This window comes from Lepidochelys kempii, chromosome 26 (assembly GCF_965140285.1).
Source record: "Lepidochelys kempii isolate rLepKem1 chromosome 26, rLepKem1.hap1, whole genome shotgun sequence".
Taxonomy (NCBI): Eukaryota; Metazoa; Chordata; order Testudines; family Cheloniidae; genus Lepidochelys; species Lepidochelys kempii.
In genome coordinates, this window is record NC_136405.1 from 1,411,840 (window position 1) to 1,427,038 (window position 15,199).

Consider the following 15,199-nt stretch of genomic DNA (forward strand, 5'->3'; position numbering starts at 1 on the left):
TCCTCTTGGGGTGGCTGGAGGGTGGTGTGTGTCTGTGAAGGGTCTCTTCCTTAACGGATAATGTGGGGCAATGCAGGAGTTGATCAGGAGCTGTGGGGGTCAGCGCGGGGGGGGTCTCTCCGTTGGGGGGGATGGGGGATCAGTGCAGGGGACTGTGGAGTGCAGGGCTGTGGGGGGCAGTGCAGGGCTGGCTGGGGGGGTCTCTCCCTTGGGGAGGTGATGCAGGTCAGTGCAGGGTGTGATGGGGCTGTGGGGGATCAGCATAGGGGTGTCATGGTGTTGTGGGGGTCAACAGAGCGGGTGACAAGGGGCTGAAGGGGGTCAGGGAGCAGTCAGTGGAGGGGGATCTCTACCTAAGGAGGTGATGGGGTGTCAGGGAAGGGGGTGATGAGGCGGGGGGGGGTTAGGGGACTGTGGGGCAGGACAGGGGTGACGTGACGGGGGGGCCAGCACGGGGGGGGGTTGACAGTGGGCAGGTCGGGGGGGGTGATGGGGCAGGAGGCAGCTGGGGGTGACATGGGGCAGGGCAGGGGGCAGCGGGGGGTGACGGGGGGCAGCGCGGGGGGTAACAAGGAGCGGGGCGGGGGGCAGCGGGGGGGTGACGGGGAGCAGGGCGGGGCGGGTGACGGGGGGCAGCGGGGGGGTAACGGGCCGTGGGGCAGGGCGAGGGGGGGTAGCTGGGGGGCAGCGCGGGGGGTAACAGGGAGCAGGGCGGGGCGGGTGATGGGGCGGGGGGCAGCGGGGGGTGACGGGGGCAGCGCGGGGGAACAGGGAGCAGGGCGGGGCGGGGGCAGCAGGGGGGTGACGGGGGGCAGCGCGGGGGGTAACAAGGAGCGGGGCGGGGGGCAGCGGGGGGGTGACGGGGAGCAGGGCGGGGCGGGTGACGGGGGGCAGCGGGGGGGTAACGGGCCGTGGGGCAGGGCGAGGGGGGGTAGCTGGGGGGCAGCGCGGGGGGTAACAGGGAGCGGGGCGGGTGACAGGGCGGGGGGCAGCGGGGGGGGGTGACGGGCCGTGGGGCAGGACGGGGGGGTAGCTGGGGGGCAGCGCGGGTCCCCCCCCCCCTCACCGAGCCCGGCGAGCAGGGCCGCCAGCAGCGCCAGGCGCAGCCCCCGCCCCATGCTGCGCGCGGCCGGCGGGTAACGGCCACGCCCGGGGGGAAGGGGGGTCCCGAGCGCGAGGCGGGCCCGCCCCGGGGCTCCTGGGCGGCGGGGGCCGGGGCCGGGCCCGGGCGGGAGCCGCCGGCTGCAGGGCTCCGGGGCGGCTGCGGGGGGCGCGGGCCGGGAGGGGACGCGGCACCCTGGGGCGCTGCGGGGCAGCCGGGCCGGGCCGGGCGCGGGGAGCCCGAGAGAGGCAGGACAACGCGAGGCAGCGGTTTTACAAAACTGGCATCTTTAATTATTACTATTAAAAAACAAACAAAAGCCCCAGGCAAGAGAAGCCCCTTCCGTGTGGCTCGGGGGGGGGTTTCTGTCACCCCGCCCAGCCAGCACGAGGTCCAAGCTCCCCCCGCGCCCCGTGGGGTGCAAAGGGTTAGACAAGCACAATTTACCAACGAGACTAAGGCAGAAGTTCTGATGGTTCAAATAATATTCAGACACGAGGGCTGTTAGACTTACACATGACAGCAGTGGTCATCTTCAGTATTCACCGTGTGCTTAAAATGTGAGGAGCTACTTTATTCCCATAGACACAGCGATCCCAGAATGAGGCTTATTGCCTTACTGCCCTAGTCTGCACATAGTATTGCTAATGGTATGCTAGAAGTGTGAAAACGCTATTAATATTAAAGGCACACAATTTAACACAGCGATAGCATAGGCATTCACAAGTTTAAATACAATTAAGCAGGCGTTTCTCTGGGGATATTGTCATAACTTAGGTTCCCCTCCCACCCTGTACATTGAGTCATTCATGTCATGAACTGTCTACAAAAGACCTGGGAAGAAGTGTACCTTAGGCAGACAGAAAGCCTGGTTAACTTTAGATAAGCAACCCCCCATAAGAGAGAAGAGAAACAAGCCAATGGTAATCCTAAAAACAAACAACCCACCTTGCGCTATATTTTGATGAACTAGTACATATTTTAATAGCGTTTAAATCTTATTCTTTATGTTTATGGGGAACCACAGTAGTTCAAGTATTTTATTATTACAAATACAAACTTTATATATATTTATATAAGTATATATACAGACAGATTTTTTGGCAAATATGGGGAAATTTACAAAACGAGTTTGTGCTAAGTGGCTAAGACAAAACGAGAAAGCTTAGCATTATTTTTAACAGTAATTGTTTTTCACCTTCTGTAATTTGTGTAACACATCACCGTGGCAGTCCCGCATCTACGACACTGTGTCAACATAATCTAGTGGAACATAATCCAACTGCACCTGGGTTAACATACCTCAATTGACATCCAAGAGCATCTTTTTTCAGATACAGATTTAAATCGGATTTTAAAAATAACATGCTTTAGCCAGTGTCAACATCCTGACTGACACTAAAATCAAAATTTGAAAAGTAGGTTAAAATTATGTACATTGGGGTCAGTGGGGTGCTAGGGTATAAAGTGCTCAAACAATTTTCAAAGGGCCTACATAAACATATGCATCATTCCTCCTAATATTTTGCAATGGCTCTTGCTGTCAGACTGTCTATAACGTAATCAAAACTCAAGAGTACTCCCTTCCTAAAACAAGAAAAGGCTACCATTTTTCGTACCTTTATTTTAATATCCCATTTAAAGTATAAGTGGTAAATTAGTAGAGGTTTCTCGTCTAGCTACTTAAAACTGTGTATTTAAAAAACATTTAAATTAACTGCCCTAGTATCCTTTATTGTCTATAGCCTAGTGTCAGTCAGCATGAAGTTAAAATTTTCTTTGTTGTTTAAAAAGTGTGTTTATATTAAACACACCAGTAAAAACATATACACAAACATGTTTATAGGGTAGTTCATCTTCCTTTCAAAATATACTGACATCTTATTTCACTTGTGCTCTTAGTTGCATATACAGGAATAATGGTTTCTAGTCCAGGCAAAACAAGAACATGTAAACAATATTTTGTTAAATCAAGTGGCCTGATTTTCACGGTTCCATTTTTTGACACCTGCCCGGGTAATAGGTTTTTTACTTTTTATTATGCATATAGAAAGACAATACGCCACATGGAATATTTAATGATTGTGTCTCATCATAAGATGGGGGAAATAAAAAGGAACTCCCAAGTGCTGTACTTTAAACATTATTTTACTGCAGACTGATCCACTTCCAACTGGATAGTCCAACTTCAGTTTGCAAAGCCACAATACTCACACACGGAGCTAAGAACAGACTTGATGTATTCTGTTCCTGTGGCTTTCGTAGAGGTATCTTTGTTTAATATCTTACATTCCTTGTGTTTCCATCTCATTTTCCATATCCAGTACTGCAGAATGACGGCTCTCTGGGATAGCATGGGCCATTTGATACAAGAAGGATAAAGAATTTCAGCTTGGTTTTAGTGAACAGGTCATCTTGTGAGAGGGTAAAAGAGAAACTATATGGGAGGTAAAGGTGCAGGTCGAGAAGGAAAATAGTGTCCCTGAGGTACGTTTTTCTGTTGTGGTGGAGGCGGCCTGTACGGGGGATGAAGATGTCAGTTTAGATTATTACATCCATTATATGCAGATAGAGAATGATCCCTCTTCCTCCTGCTCTGTGTTAGCGTCATGTCTTTGATGGTCTCTCCCTGTGCCTCCTTCCCATAATTTCAGCTGCCACCTCTGCCCTAATGACTCCCATCTAACGCTCTCTCTCTGCACAGGGTTTTTTCTTCTATACTATATGAAGCCTCTAACATTTCCCAAGTCACACTGCTTTCCCTAATTAAGCATTCTGGAGTGAATTTTTCCTCTACCAAAACCAATTTAAAACACAAATTACTATACAGTACAAACTATTTTATATAATGACAGGTTTCAGAGTAACAGCCGTGTTAGTCTGTATTCGCAAAAAGAAAGGAGTACTTGTGGCACCTTAGAGACTAACCAATTTATTTGAGCATGAGCTTTCGTGAGCTACAGCTCACTTCATGCATCCGATGAAGTGAGCTGTAGCTCACGAAAGCTCATGCTCAAATAAATTGGTTAGTCTCTAAGGTGCCACAAGTACTCCTTTTATTTTATATAAGTGTCTGTTTGTGCTTTATTAATTAGCACCTTAAGGACACAGGCATCAATACAACATTTTATACATTTAAATAAATGGTTAAACCAAAAAAGTTGTATATATATATTTTATATATTTTTAGAGTGAAACTAAACAGAAAGATACAACTGGTGCTCAAAGCTGATCGAAAGCACCCACACTTTTTGTAATAATGTACCTACCATCAAGAGTGTAAGAGGTGTCATCAGAGAACATACATGTTTTATAAATTTCATTGCACCCCTTTTTTATTATAGCCCTTTCATTCACATGTGTAGCTTTATTATTTGGCGTATACATGATATGAGAAAAGCCCTTACACACATGAACCCAAAGACAGGGTTAGAGTCAGAATGACAAGCTATGAGTTTCCCCAAATTGTGTGCTCAAGTTCTCAACTTTACATTTGATATGTATTATAAAGGATTTTCCCCAGTAACAAAATTGTCATTACAGACCTTGCAGGTATCTTATACTGCTGCTGCTCCTGGTGTGGCTGAGGATAATTGTAAGGCTGGTGATAAGCTGGTTGATGATGATTAACTGCATAAGATGGCACAGTGAATCTGTTTGTTGGCGTGTCCTATGAGGAAATAAAGATCATCAGATATTAAAAAAAAAAAAAATCACACAAACAGGAACTGGAGGAAGATTTGCTTCTTTAGTAATTTCACTGGAATGTTGGGCCACTCACTAGCAGATTTGGAGATATAATGGGGAAATACAGAAATGCTATTTCATGCTCATCAGCTAAATGGTATTACGTCAGTTCCAGACAGCTTAAAAGTGACAGAAGTTTAGAGTACTGTCGTTTGAAAATAGAGAAATGCTGATCAAGAACATGTGGCTCTCTATCTAAGAGACACTCTGATGACCCTATGTCATTTAACGGTGCTTTGATTTACCCCTCTCTGAAATGGAGATAATGCAGAAGGGGAAACCTGAGGTGCAGAAGAGTCTGCTCTGGGTATGGTGAGCCACAGTGTCCCTGATCAGCACTCTTTCATTTTCAAACTACAATACTTTCTAGACTGCTTGTGGTTTCAGAGAATGCACTTCCAGTTGGCTCTCAAAGACAGTTTAAGCAACATAAACCATAAGAGTCCCATTCCCCCTCCCTTAAATTTAATTACTAAGAAGTTAAGAAAATAATCCATTTCCTCACTGGCAACACCCCTTTCTATTACAGTTAGTAAGGTACTACATTCAATATGTAGTTGGCCTATCTATTGATATTACAAAATGGCAAATCCTGATGTGCTTTAGAAGGTTGCTGCTTGAGAAATGTTGAACGGATAAAACTAAATCATCTAATCCTAGTCCTTCCCACCACCCAAAAAAAGTTTTACTTTATTTAAAATAAAAGCCTCCTGATTAAAATAACCTCATTTCCTAGCAACAATCTGATGTGGTATGTAACAAAAAGGGAAAAACATTACTATATTTTGATTGAAGACTTTGCAGTCACCTTTAATAGTTTGTCACAATTAGATGTAGGAGTGCATTATAGGTCAGTAGAAAAATCTAGACAAGATGTTAGTATGTACCATCTCTATTTTAAAGCACATTTTATATATAGATCTTAAACATTTAATGAGACTGCAATCTCTCAGTTGTGCTTCCAAGATGGTATTTTTACTGTAGCTTTGCAATATCAATAATGCACTATACTTGGAATTACTTATATATTTTCTTCTTTGAAAACTTTTGGGCTTCAGAGGATATCTTCCTCATTAATATTATTGGTTGGTTCAACAGCACCATAAGGAGTACAGACAAATAAGAAAGGGATTCATCATGCATAGCCTATATATAATTTATAGGCTATTACTGTAAAATTTTAGATCCTACAGCAAGTGTAGTCATTAGCATTTCTTACAATGTATACATTACAAGTGGGGGCGGGGGGAAGAGCTGAGAAACGAGATTATATTGCTTTAAAAATCAAAACAAAAAACAAAACAAAGAACCCACCAACCAAACACAGGTAGTAATAGTTTTGGAGTAATTCTTGCTTTTATTATCCATTTACCAATTCAACCTTCTATCCACTCTGTTAATTTCAAAACAGACAATAATTGCTCTCCAAGATTGAAGTGAGAAAAAACAAGTCTCACCTACCATGGGTACACTCCTCGAAGTATAAGGCATGTTCTGCTGGAAGTTTCTTCGGTCCGTCTCTGTGCGAGGAGGAGGAGTTGGCATGCTTGTATGTGATCTGGAATTAGATTTGTATTGACATGGACTGGTCAAGCATCTTACTAGAATTCAATAGGATCATCATCAACATGTTATGACACTTCTTACAGATACATACTGGCTGGATTTAAGTGTGTGTTTAAAAACTATTATTTTATTCCCTAAATTCGTCAGTAAAATGTATGTCACTCTTTACAGGTGCATATGTCCAGACATATTGTGAGCCTCTCTCTTTCAAGGAATAGATAAACAATGTTCCTTTGTCCCAAAGAATGTGCCCAGAAAACAGAAACAGACAACATCAAATGACACTTAAAGAAATGGCCTGAAGTCCATTGATATCAGGTCACTTGCCTCCTGTACTGCAACTGCATGAAATAAACCTGCCTGATCTCCACTCGTGGGGATCTCAGGTTTACATCTCAGGACTACTGTCACTCAAGTCTTTGGAATCATCTTCTGTAGAGGACTCTGTGGTCAGTTCATGAGGTATCAGGGGTAGGGGTGGGAAATCTACTTACCGATGACAATGTGACAGTGTTCTCCTGAACCACTGCTTCAGCGCCTTTCTCTTTGCAAGTGCCACAGCAGCAGCTAAAAGGAGTGGAAGAACCAGGAAAAAGAATACCAGCAACCCATCTCTCAAGGAGGTGTCTTTGTCTGGTAGGGAGAGGGTGAGAAAGAAAATCCGACAGAATTAGTTTTCATAGTACTATCACTACTAAGCACTGCAATAGTGCTGGGTTTTGAAAGGACTGATTCTACAATTTTCCACCATTCTGTAGAAAAGAAAAGCTAAAGTTGAGTATAATTGCCAGGTGCATGCCCAATGTGTTATTTTGGTGGTCATTTCAAAAGGGACAACATGTCAAAGAAGAGTAAAGCGTACGTTCTCCAATATTCCTGTGCTATAATAGTGTAGCACAGTAATATAGTAGTAACAGACTCTCTTCCATGTATCATCCTGAAGGGCCTGTCACCAGCTCAAGTTAAATGGGGCTGATACAGAGCTCCCCTCTTCCCCCACTCCCCTCAAATCCTCTTCACATATTGCTGTGGGAAAGACCACTATCCTCCCTTAGCTCAGGTTCACAACCTTAGAGTCATCCTCCCCTTCTCCATTCATCCAGGCTGTCCCCAAGGCTTGTGGCATCTTTCTCAACAACATAGTGTATGAAAAGTCATAGAATCATACGAATGTGGGACTCAAAGGGATCTCAAGGAGGTCACTAGTCCATCCCTCTACACGGAGCTTTTATGCCCCTTCCTTTCTCTCCTGATAGTTCACACACTTTTCTATACTCTAGAGAGTGATTTTTCAGCTCAGTAACTACAACTGACTTCCCCTAGACCCCTATTACTCCATCCAAAAGAGCTGTCAGTGTTATCCTCCTGACCTATTGCAAACCATGTCACTCCTGTCCTCATCTCTATCTCTGCTGGCTCCCCATTGCTTACCATGTCAGGTCGCTCCTTGCCTTGAAGGTACTGCACCAGTCTGCCCCAGGCTACAACTTGGATCCTGTTTCCTACCACATCCCCCTTGCCCAGCCATGCAAGCAAGCAAGCTTCACAACTCTCTTCAGTTCCTTTTCCAATAGTCTCTTTTACACATGAAATGCCCTCCCAACCCCAGTGCACCAGACTATCACTCTCTCATCATCCATGTCCCTCCTAAAGACATACTTTTTCTGCTAGGCTCCAGACACTAACCCATGTCTGTCTAAAGCCTCCAGGAGTGAGATTTCACAAAACAATAACCAAAAAACATACTAAACTGACCAAAAGGTCTTTGAGGCAGGGACTGCGCTATATTTGTGTTTAGTGCAACATGAAGCACAATCTGCACACAGATAATAAATGCTAATTAAATGGTAATGTAGTAGTATGATGTTCATAGTACCCCAACTCCCCTTCATGACGCATAAGTCACACATTTACACTGCAGGTGTATATGCCTGCAGGAAAGAGAACACCCCCCTCCCTCCCCCAAGTATTATGGGTGTTTACTCAGACTGTGCATGCAATTGTACATAAAACAGCTGTTTCCATCTGCCGTTATTTCTAGAAACAGGCCTTCACATTTTGAATGTATAGATTGGAATCGACAGATTCAAATTGGCCCCGCCTTACAAATTTTAGTTCTAGGTTGGATTCAAAACTGGAATGGGTCCCCACTTCCAGTTTGGACACAACTACTCTTGAAAGATTTTGGCCCAGGATGACAGAAGTCATCTAAAAACAGCTGGGACTGCAAGATTTCCAACATTCTGGAGGACAGAAGTCTCCAGTACTACAAGATCCAAAGCCTAAGCTCTTGTGCTCGAAAGAAATCTCACTGCAGTTTCAACCACCAGCACATCAGCCAGTCTCATTTCCCAGGACAGCCAGACAACTAGGCACTGTATTTGCACACTCTGTCCAAATAGCACCAACAGCAAGAAGGGCATGCTGCCCTGAAGTCACCTTGTCACTACTTGCCATTATAAGGAGGTCCACTGTCTATGCTTCCTCCATATCCTTTCGTGTCACAGTAGGGAGGGGCCCAACCTGAGTCACAGTGACAGTTCTTGTTGCTATTGCACACCTTTAAATTAAAAAAAAAACAAACACCCACATATTACTGCCATTGTGACTGTAACTCCACATAAGACTGATCCAGCAACTGGCAGAGGAAATGTTGCAAGGTGTCTTCAAAGGTTACAGCCCAACTTCTGAAACAGAAGGTTCCAAAAGAACGGGAAATGATTGACTGAAAAACAGCTACTGCATCAAAAAGAAAGGATACTTAGCTTGCTGTTACTAGAGTTTTTTGAGATGCGTGGTCCCTATGTGTATTGCACGGTGGGGTCCACATGGGTTTCATGGGTTGGGGACTGGAAAAATTCTTGGTAGCAGTTCATTGGTCTGCACCTACACCCTGTGCAGCTTTGTGCTCCAAACAGAGGGTATAAGAGGAGGCACGGACCAACTACCTCTCCAGTTCCTTCTCTAATGCAAATCACTCTAGGAAAGGATATGAAGCAGAGGGGAAGGAGGGCAGGTAGAGAGGAACTGGAGGGTATCCCCAATGCCCTTGGTTCAGAGCACATGGAGGCAGAGGCGCGGACCAATGCACACTACTAGTATAAAGTGTCTGGTCTCAAAGTGCATGTGTGCCCTACCGTGGAATACACACATAGGGGCCATCACTTGAAGAAGAACTAGTACTTCGTTTCTATACACTGAATCGTTCCCCACAATCTGCTCAATGTGATCTTAAAACCAGTTGTACTGGACTGAAAGCTGTCCTTGGTGCAGCAGTAGGTTGTGAAATGCTCCCACAGCCTCTAAGCCACCCCCTCCAAGACTATCATTCCAGCAGCAAATGACACTGTAGCAAAGGAAGGTTGTGAGATAAGTTATAAACATGTTATCTGTTTACTATACATTTGTGAAGCACGGGGACATAATTTGCTGATAAGCCAATGTTTCTGATTAACTAGAGAACGACTGAGAAGGCAAAAACAGTTGCAATGTATGAAAAAGAAGAGTTTAATTTAAAAAGAACTAAAAATCCCCAAACCCATGCCCTTCTGAAGCTTTAGCCACTGTTACAGTAACCCAGAGTACTAGAACTTCTCTTCCAACAATGTTGAAGTCCCTGCTTTCCAATCAGTTCTGCATGCTTATGCCTATTCTGAACCAGACAATTGCACTTTCAGCAGCAAGTGCTATGCTTCATCAATACAAAGGCAGCTTCCACTTCGACGACGAGGGTTATAGTTATGTAGCTCGTGAGATAGTGGCAGACATTTCTCAAAACTTTTTAAAAAATTCATTATAATGTTCATTTTTATACATACATTTATTTTTGTTCAGTAAGAGTGTATCTAAGTTGCAACAATTAGTCTCTGAGGTTTTCATAGATTTTAAGGCCAAATGGCATCGCTGTGATCATCTAGTCTGACCCTGTACATAACACATGCGAGAGAATGTCACCCAGTAATTCCTGCATCCAGCCCAATAACTTGTGGGTGAGCTACAGCATTTTTTAAAACCAAGATTGAGCATTTTTCTAAAAGATTGCATGTGCTGGAAAATCCACCACATCCCTTAGGTAGTTGTTCCAATGGTTAATTACCCTCACTGTTAAAATTTTGCGTCTTATTTTCCTTCAGTGTCCATCCGCAATAGTAATCAAACTATGCTGGCCAGACTGGGTTTGAAACCTGTTTAAACACTGTTTTGCCTGCCAAATATAAATAATCTTAAAACTCCATTTTATAAACTCTGTTTAAACAAAATCATTTCTGGACTAGGCAGCCTATAAACAGTTGTATTAAAAAAACAGTTTTGTAAACAGTAATGCTTGGGTTATACTAGCCAGAAAAAACATTGTATTAAAACAGGTTTTAAAACCTGTTCAGCTCACATTATTTAATAGCCAGTGAAGATGGAACATCAAGGTGACTTTCATGTTAACTGCACAGAAAAGCAACTTCACATAATAAAGCCGGCCCTCTAGGGCTTTCAAACAAAAAGCAGTGTTTCTACATTAAAGAGCTTTCTGTTAGTTCAGGGGTGGGCAAAATTTTTGGTCCGAGGGCCACATCTGGGTATGGAAATTGTATGGCGGGCCATAAATGCTCACAAAATTGTGGGTTGGGGTGCAGGAGGGGGTGAGGGCTCTGGCTGGGGGTGCAGGCTCTGGGATGGGGCTGGGCATGAGGGATCTGGGATGCAAGAGGGTGCTCCAGGCTGGAACCGATGGGTTTGGAGGGCAGGAGGGGGATCAGGGCTGGGACAGGTGTTTGGAGCACAGGAGGGGGTCAGGGGTGCCAGCTCTGGGCGGTGCTTATCTCAAGCAGCTCCCAGAAGCAGTGGTATGTCCCGCTCTGGCTCCTATGCGGAGGCACGGCTAGGCGGCTCTGCACACTGCCCTGTCTGCAGGCACCACCCCTGCAGCTCCCATTGGCCATAGTTCCCGGCCAATGAAAGCTGCAAGGGTTGTGTTTGGGGCGGGGGCAGCATGTGGAGCCCCCTGGCTGCCCCTACGCACAGGACCCAGAGGGGGAGACATGCCACTGCTTCTGGGAGCCACACAGAGTGGGGCAAGTTATTTATTTTTAAGGTCAGGCTTGACAAAGCCCTGGCTGGGATGATTTAGTTGGGGATGGGCCTGCTTTGAGCAGGGGGTTGGACTAGATGACCTCCTGAGGTCCCTTCCAACCCTGATATTCTATGATTCTATGATTAAGTCCCCTACCCTGCTCCCCAGCTGAAGCGCCGGAGCAGGGCAAGCCCCAGACCCTGCTCCCCGGCGGAAGCTTGAGGGCCGGATTAAAACATCTGGAGGGCCGGATGCAGCCCCCGGGCCATAGTTTGCCCACCCCTGTGTTAGTTACATTCTTTAGGTAGAGAGCAATGAAAGGTTTGTAGCACTAAAACAGCTAATTATTAAACACAAGTTACTGGGCTGAATACAGAGGTGAGTGAAATTCCATAAAACAAAGTCAGACTCAATGATATAGTGGTCTGTTCACACCTTAAAGATCTATGAATCTGAGCTTTCTTACTGAAGAGCACCCCGAGAAAACGATATTGCCCAATATGAGAAACACCCAAGAAATACTGCAGGACTTTCAGACCAGGCTGGATCAGAATAGAAAGGGACTTTTATGCCTGACTTACCCCATGTCCGTGGCATTTTTTCTCCACATCGCAGTCATAGTTCAGAACAGAGACACTTACACACTGGAAGTGCCTACAGACCTAGGGAAGTAAAGAGACACAAGAGTACCCCCAATCCAAATAAGATGGTTTTGGACTAACTAATACTATCACCTCCCACACTTCCTCCCCTCCCGTTCTCCAACACCTGTTTTACCCCGGACTCTTGCTCAGTTTATGAGTTCACGGCCTGTGCTACTTCCACACTACCTTCAATTAGTGCTCCACGGCAAGCTCACACCACTTGAAGAATGCACATTCTTCTCTCACCCTGGAAGCTTTAAGACTGATATAAACTTGTTTGCTGTAATAAGGAATTTATAAGGTTTGTTGCAAATGAGCTGCATTTTCATCTAAAATCCTTCCCACAAGGCCTTAATACAGAGCAGTAGTATCAGAATCATCCATGGTACAAATGTACAGATAGCAAGGTACCATACCACTGCCGGGGAAGAGTTAGGTGCAGCCCCTAGGCTGAACTATAGGAAGGAAATAGTTCTCTCTCCTTTTCAGCCAGCTTGATAATTACAATGTATGGACGCAGACCTGAATTTCCACCCGTTGCCTGAAAAGCAGTTTTTGTATAGCTAGTTCTTCTTGATCACCGATTTCCAGAGATCCTTATCCAAACTTAACACTTGCTTTTGTTTCTTCTAAAAAGAACTTCCGTTCAAAGAAATTTATTCACAGAGTCCATTTCCAGGGAGAGTGTTACTCACTTAGTGTTGGGGAAGTAGGAGATGGGGAAGTAATGAATTGTTAAGTTTGGCATTAGTTGCATGCACCAACATGAATTAATATGTATGTGTATGCATGTAAACAAGGAGCTGCAAATTATATACACACATCTAACAACTCATTTAGGTTTTTCCTAGGAATCTTTTAAAGTTATTAATTTGTTATTGCTTACTTTTCCAGTATCACATTTTGTGCCTTCATTCACCATTCCAGGATCTGGAACATCTGATCCTAGCTGGAAATCCACACCCCAACACGTAGTGCCTCTGATGGGGGTTTGAATAATCGCAGGTTCAATCCCAAAAACAGGCATGGTTTTCACATTCTCACACTGCAGCTTCCCACACATGGCATTCCTACAATAGTATAATTTAAGGACTGTTATGATTCTGGTGTTTAATTCTTTCTGCCTTCCTTTCCTAATGGACGATTATTAAAGATCAGATGAGATACACTCCCAAATACTAACATCACACTGAAGTGAAGAGCAGAACAAAAGTGAGCTGTGCATCAGTCTAAAACCACAATGAGGATATGGATTTACCCCTGCTCTTGGCAAAAGTTTGTGATCCTCAAACAAAAGCAAATACACCCCTGCACCACCATTATGTAACTAATGGAAAAAAAAAAGTCAGCGAAAGAGCATGTCTACATGACACCATTATTCAAAGTGCAGGTTCATTATTTCCAAGATGCCTCTTTTTATACATTAATTTATTAAACTTTACAGCAAGAACTGTTTGAAAAATCCATGCCCATTTAGATAAAGACTAATATTATAATAGAATTATAAAGTAATTTGAAATTTTTTGTACATTTATGTATTTGTAACCTAAGCTCCAATAACGCAGATTCAAAATTTAAGGCTTTAAAAGAACTTTTCTAAGCTACTCTATTTTGGTTTTTGAAAGACACACACAGCATTTGTGAAGGCAGATTATGGGGCAGTGTGTGTCTATGACAAATCTCTATTATCAAGCTGTGCTATGTATAAAGATTTGACCGCTGGATAATTCTAAGGCCTCTGAATGTGGATTTTTGGAGACTTTCTGAATGATACCTGTTATACATTCCCTCCCTCATTAAACCGAACTCACCAGCTGGAACACTTTTTGTAGTCATTGCCATGGTAACCACAGTTGCCAAACCTGTCACCTTTGGAATTCACTTCAGCAAAACAAATGTTAGGGGCAGCCTTTGCTCCTGCAAAGACAGAGGGGTAACTAGGTCAGCTAACAGAGAGTCAGAGAAGCATCTCACACTGTGCATGTACTTCTCTCTAGCCCCAAAACCCATGTCGCATCTGCAGCATGAATAGTTGGAAAGCTTGACCAAAATACACAAATGGGGTAAAACTGTTGGTCCGGACAGGTTCCAAGCTAACAGTACTGAGAGACAATACAGTCACTTAGAAAGAATTATTATTAGCTGGACATTAAGTCTTGATGAATAGATTTAGCCTTATAAATAGAATCTGACAAGGTGAGTATATCATAGCAAGGAAATTAGTAGCACTTGAATCCACAGCACAGCAACGAATTTTATGGGACAACAAAAGTTAATTTGTCATAAATGCCAGAAAGAGTTTAAAATCCTTTGCTAATTCCAGCTGGTCTTTTCTTATAGACTAAAATAACCTAAAATCCATATTCGTAAACAAATTGGGTGTTTTCTCTCTTTTAGCCATGGCCCTCCGAAACATTACAATCATCATCCTTACTTGAGCCGAAGATAGCCTGACACTGCGCATCGTAGTACTGGCAAACCCCATTGTAACAATAGGCTTCATCATTCTGGCACGGGTACCCATTCTGAACAGTGACGTCTTGCTGACAGAACTGGGAGGTCCCATTACAGTACTCTGGGAGATCACATTCATTGGTACTTGCCCGGCACACAGTGCCTCCTGGAAGAAACTGGAAGGGGAGGAAAAAGGAAAAATAAAATCCCAAGTGAAGATGTAAAAAGCCATACATCAATATACATTCTGAAAATAAATCCAAAAACAGCCTAACAACACTGAACATGCACTTTGCTGAAGTCACACTTTTGTGCTGGACACATGCAAAAGTCTTCCCAGCTCAACAGAGACTACTTCCCTCCTGGACCCACTAATCAAGCCTGGCACTCCTTTTTCCTCAGAGTCAGTGGAGAATGCTTTAAGCCATGAGATTCTTCCAACACCATCCTGGGATCCCTTACCTGACATTTTTTACAGCAGTCGCCATACGCACATTCAGCCCCTGCTCGGAGTTTGCAAGTATCTGATTCACAGCAAGGATCACTTTCACATTCCTGTAAATTAAAGAAGTAAGAGTAATTTAGTTAATGATAAACAAATCATATCTGCACCCGTGCAGA

General features: G+C 44.2%; 1 protein-coding gene across 5 annotated transcripts in view; it reads right to left on the minus strand.

The window, feature by feature from the left end:
- Positions 1-3,426: 3,426 nt before the first annotated feature.
- Positions 3,427-15,199, minus strand: part of LOC140903715 (disintegrin and metalloproteinase domain-containing protein 9) — a 47,881-nt gene continuing 36,108 nt past the window's right edge. For 3 of the 5 annotated variants that reach the window (XM_073325455.2, XM_073325456.2, XM_073325459.1), the window contains 10 exons: positions 15,041-15,133; positions 14,559-14,754; positions 13,936-14,041; positions 13,011-13,194; positions 12,062-12,142; positions 8,870-8,975; positions 6,910-7,048; positions 6,311-6,407; positions 4,648-4,772; positions 3,427-3,618 (listed from right to left, as the gene is read on the minus strand). In XM_073325455.2, coding sequence (XP_073181556.2) covers positions 3,540-3,618; positions 4,648-4,772; positions 6,311-6,407; positions 6,910-7,048; positions 8,870-8,975; positions 12,062-12,142; positions 13,011-13,194; positions 13,936-14,041; positions 14,559-14,754; positions 15,041-15,133 — 1,206 coding nt within the window. In that variant the 3' untranslated portion in view covers positions 3,427-3,539. Of the gene's footprint in view, positions 3,619-4,647; positions 4,773-6,306; positions 6,408-6,909; positions 7,049-8,854; positions 8,976-12,061; positions 12,143-13,010; positions 13,195-13,935; positions 14,042-14,558; positions 14,755-15,040; positions 15,134-15,199 lie in introns of those variants that run through there. The other 2 variants (XM_073325457.2, XM_073325458.2) reach the window with 2 other exon arrangements.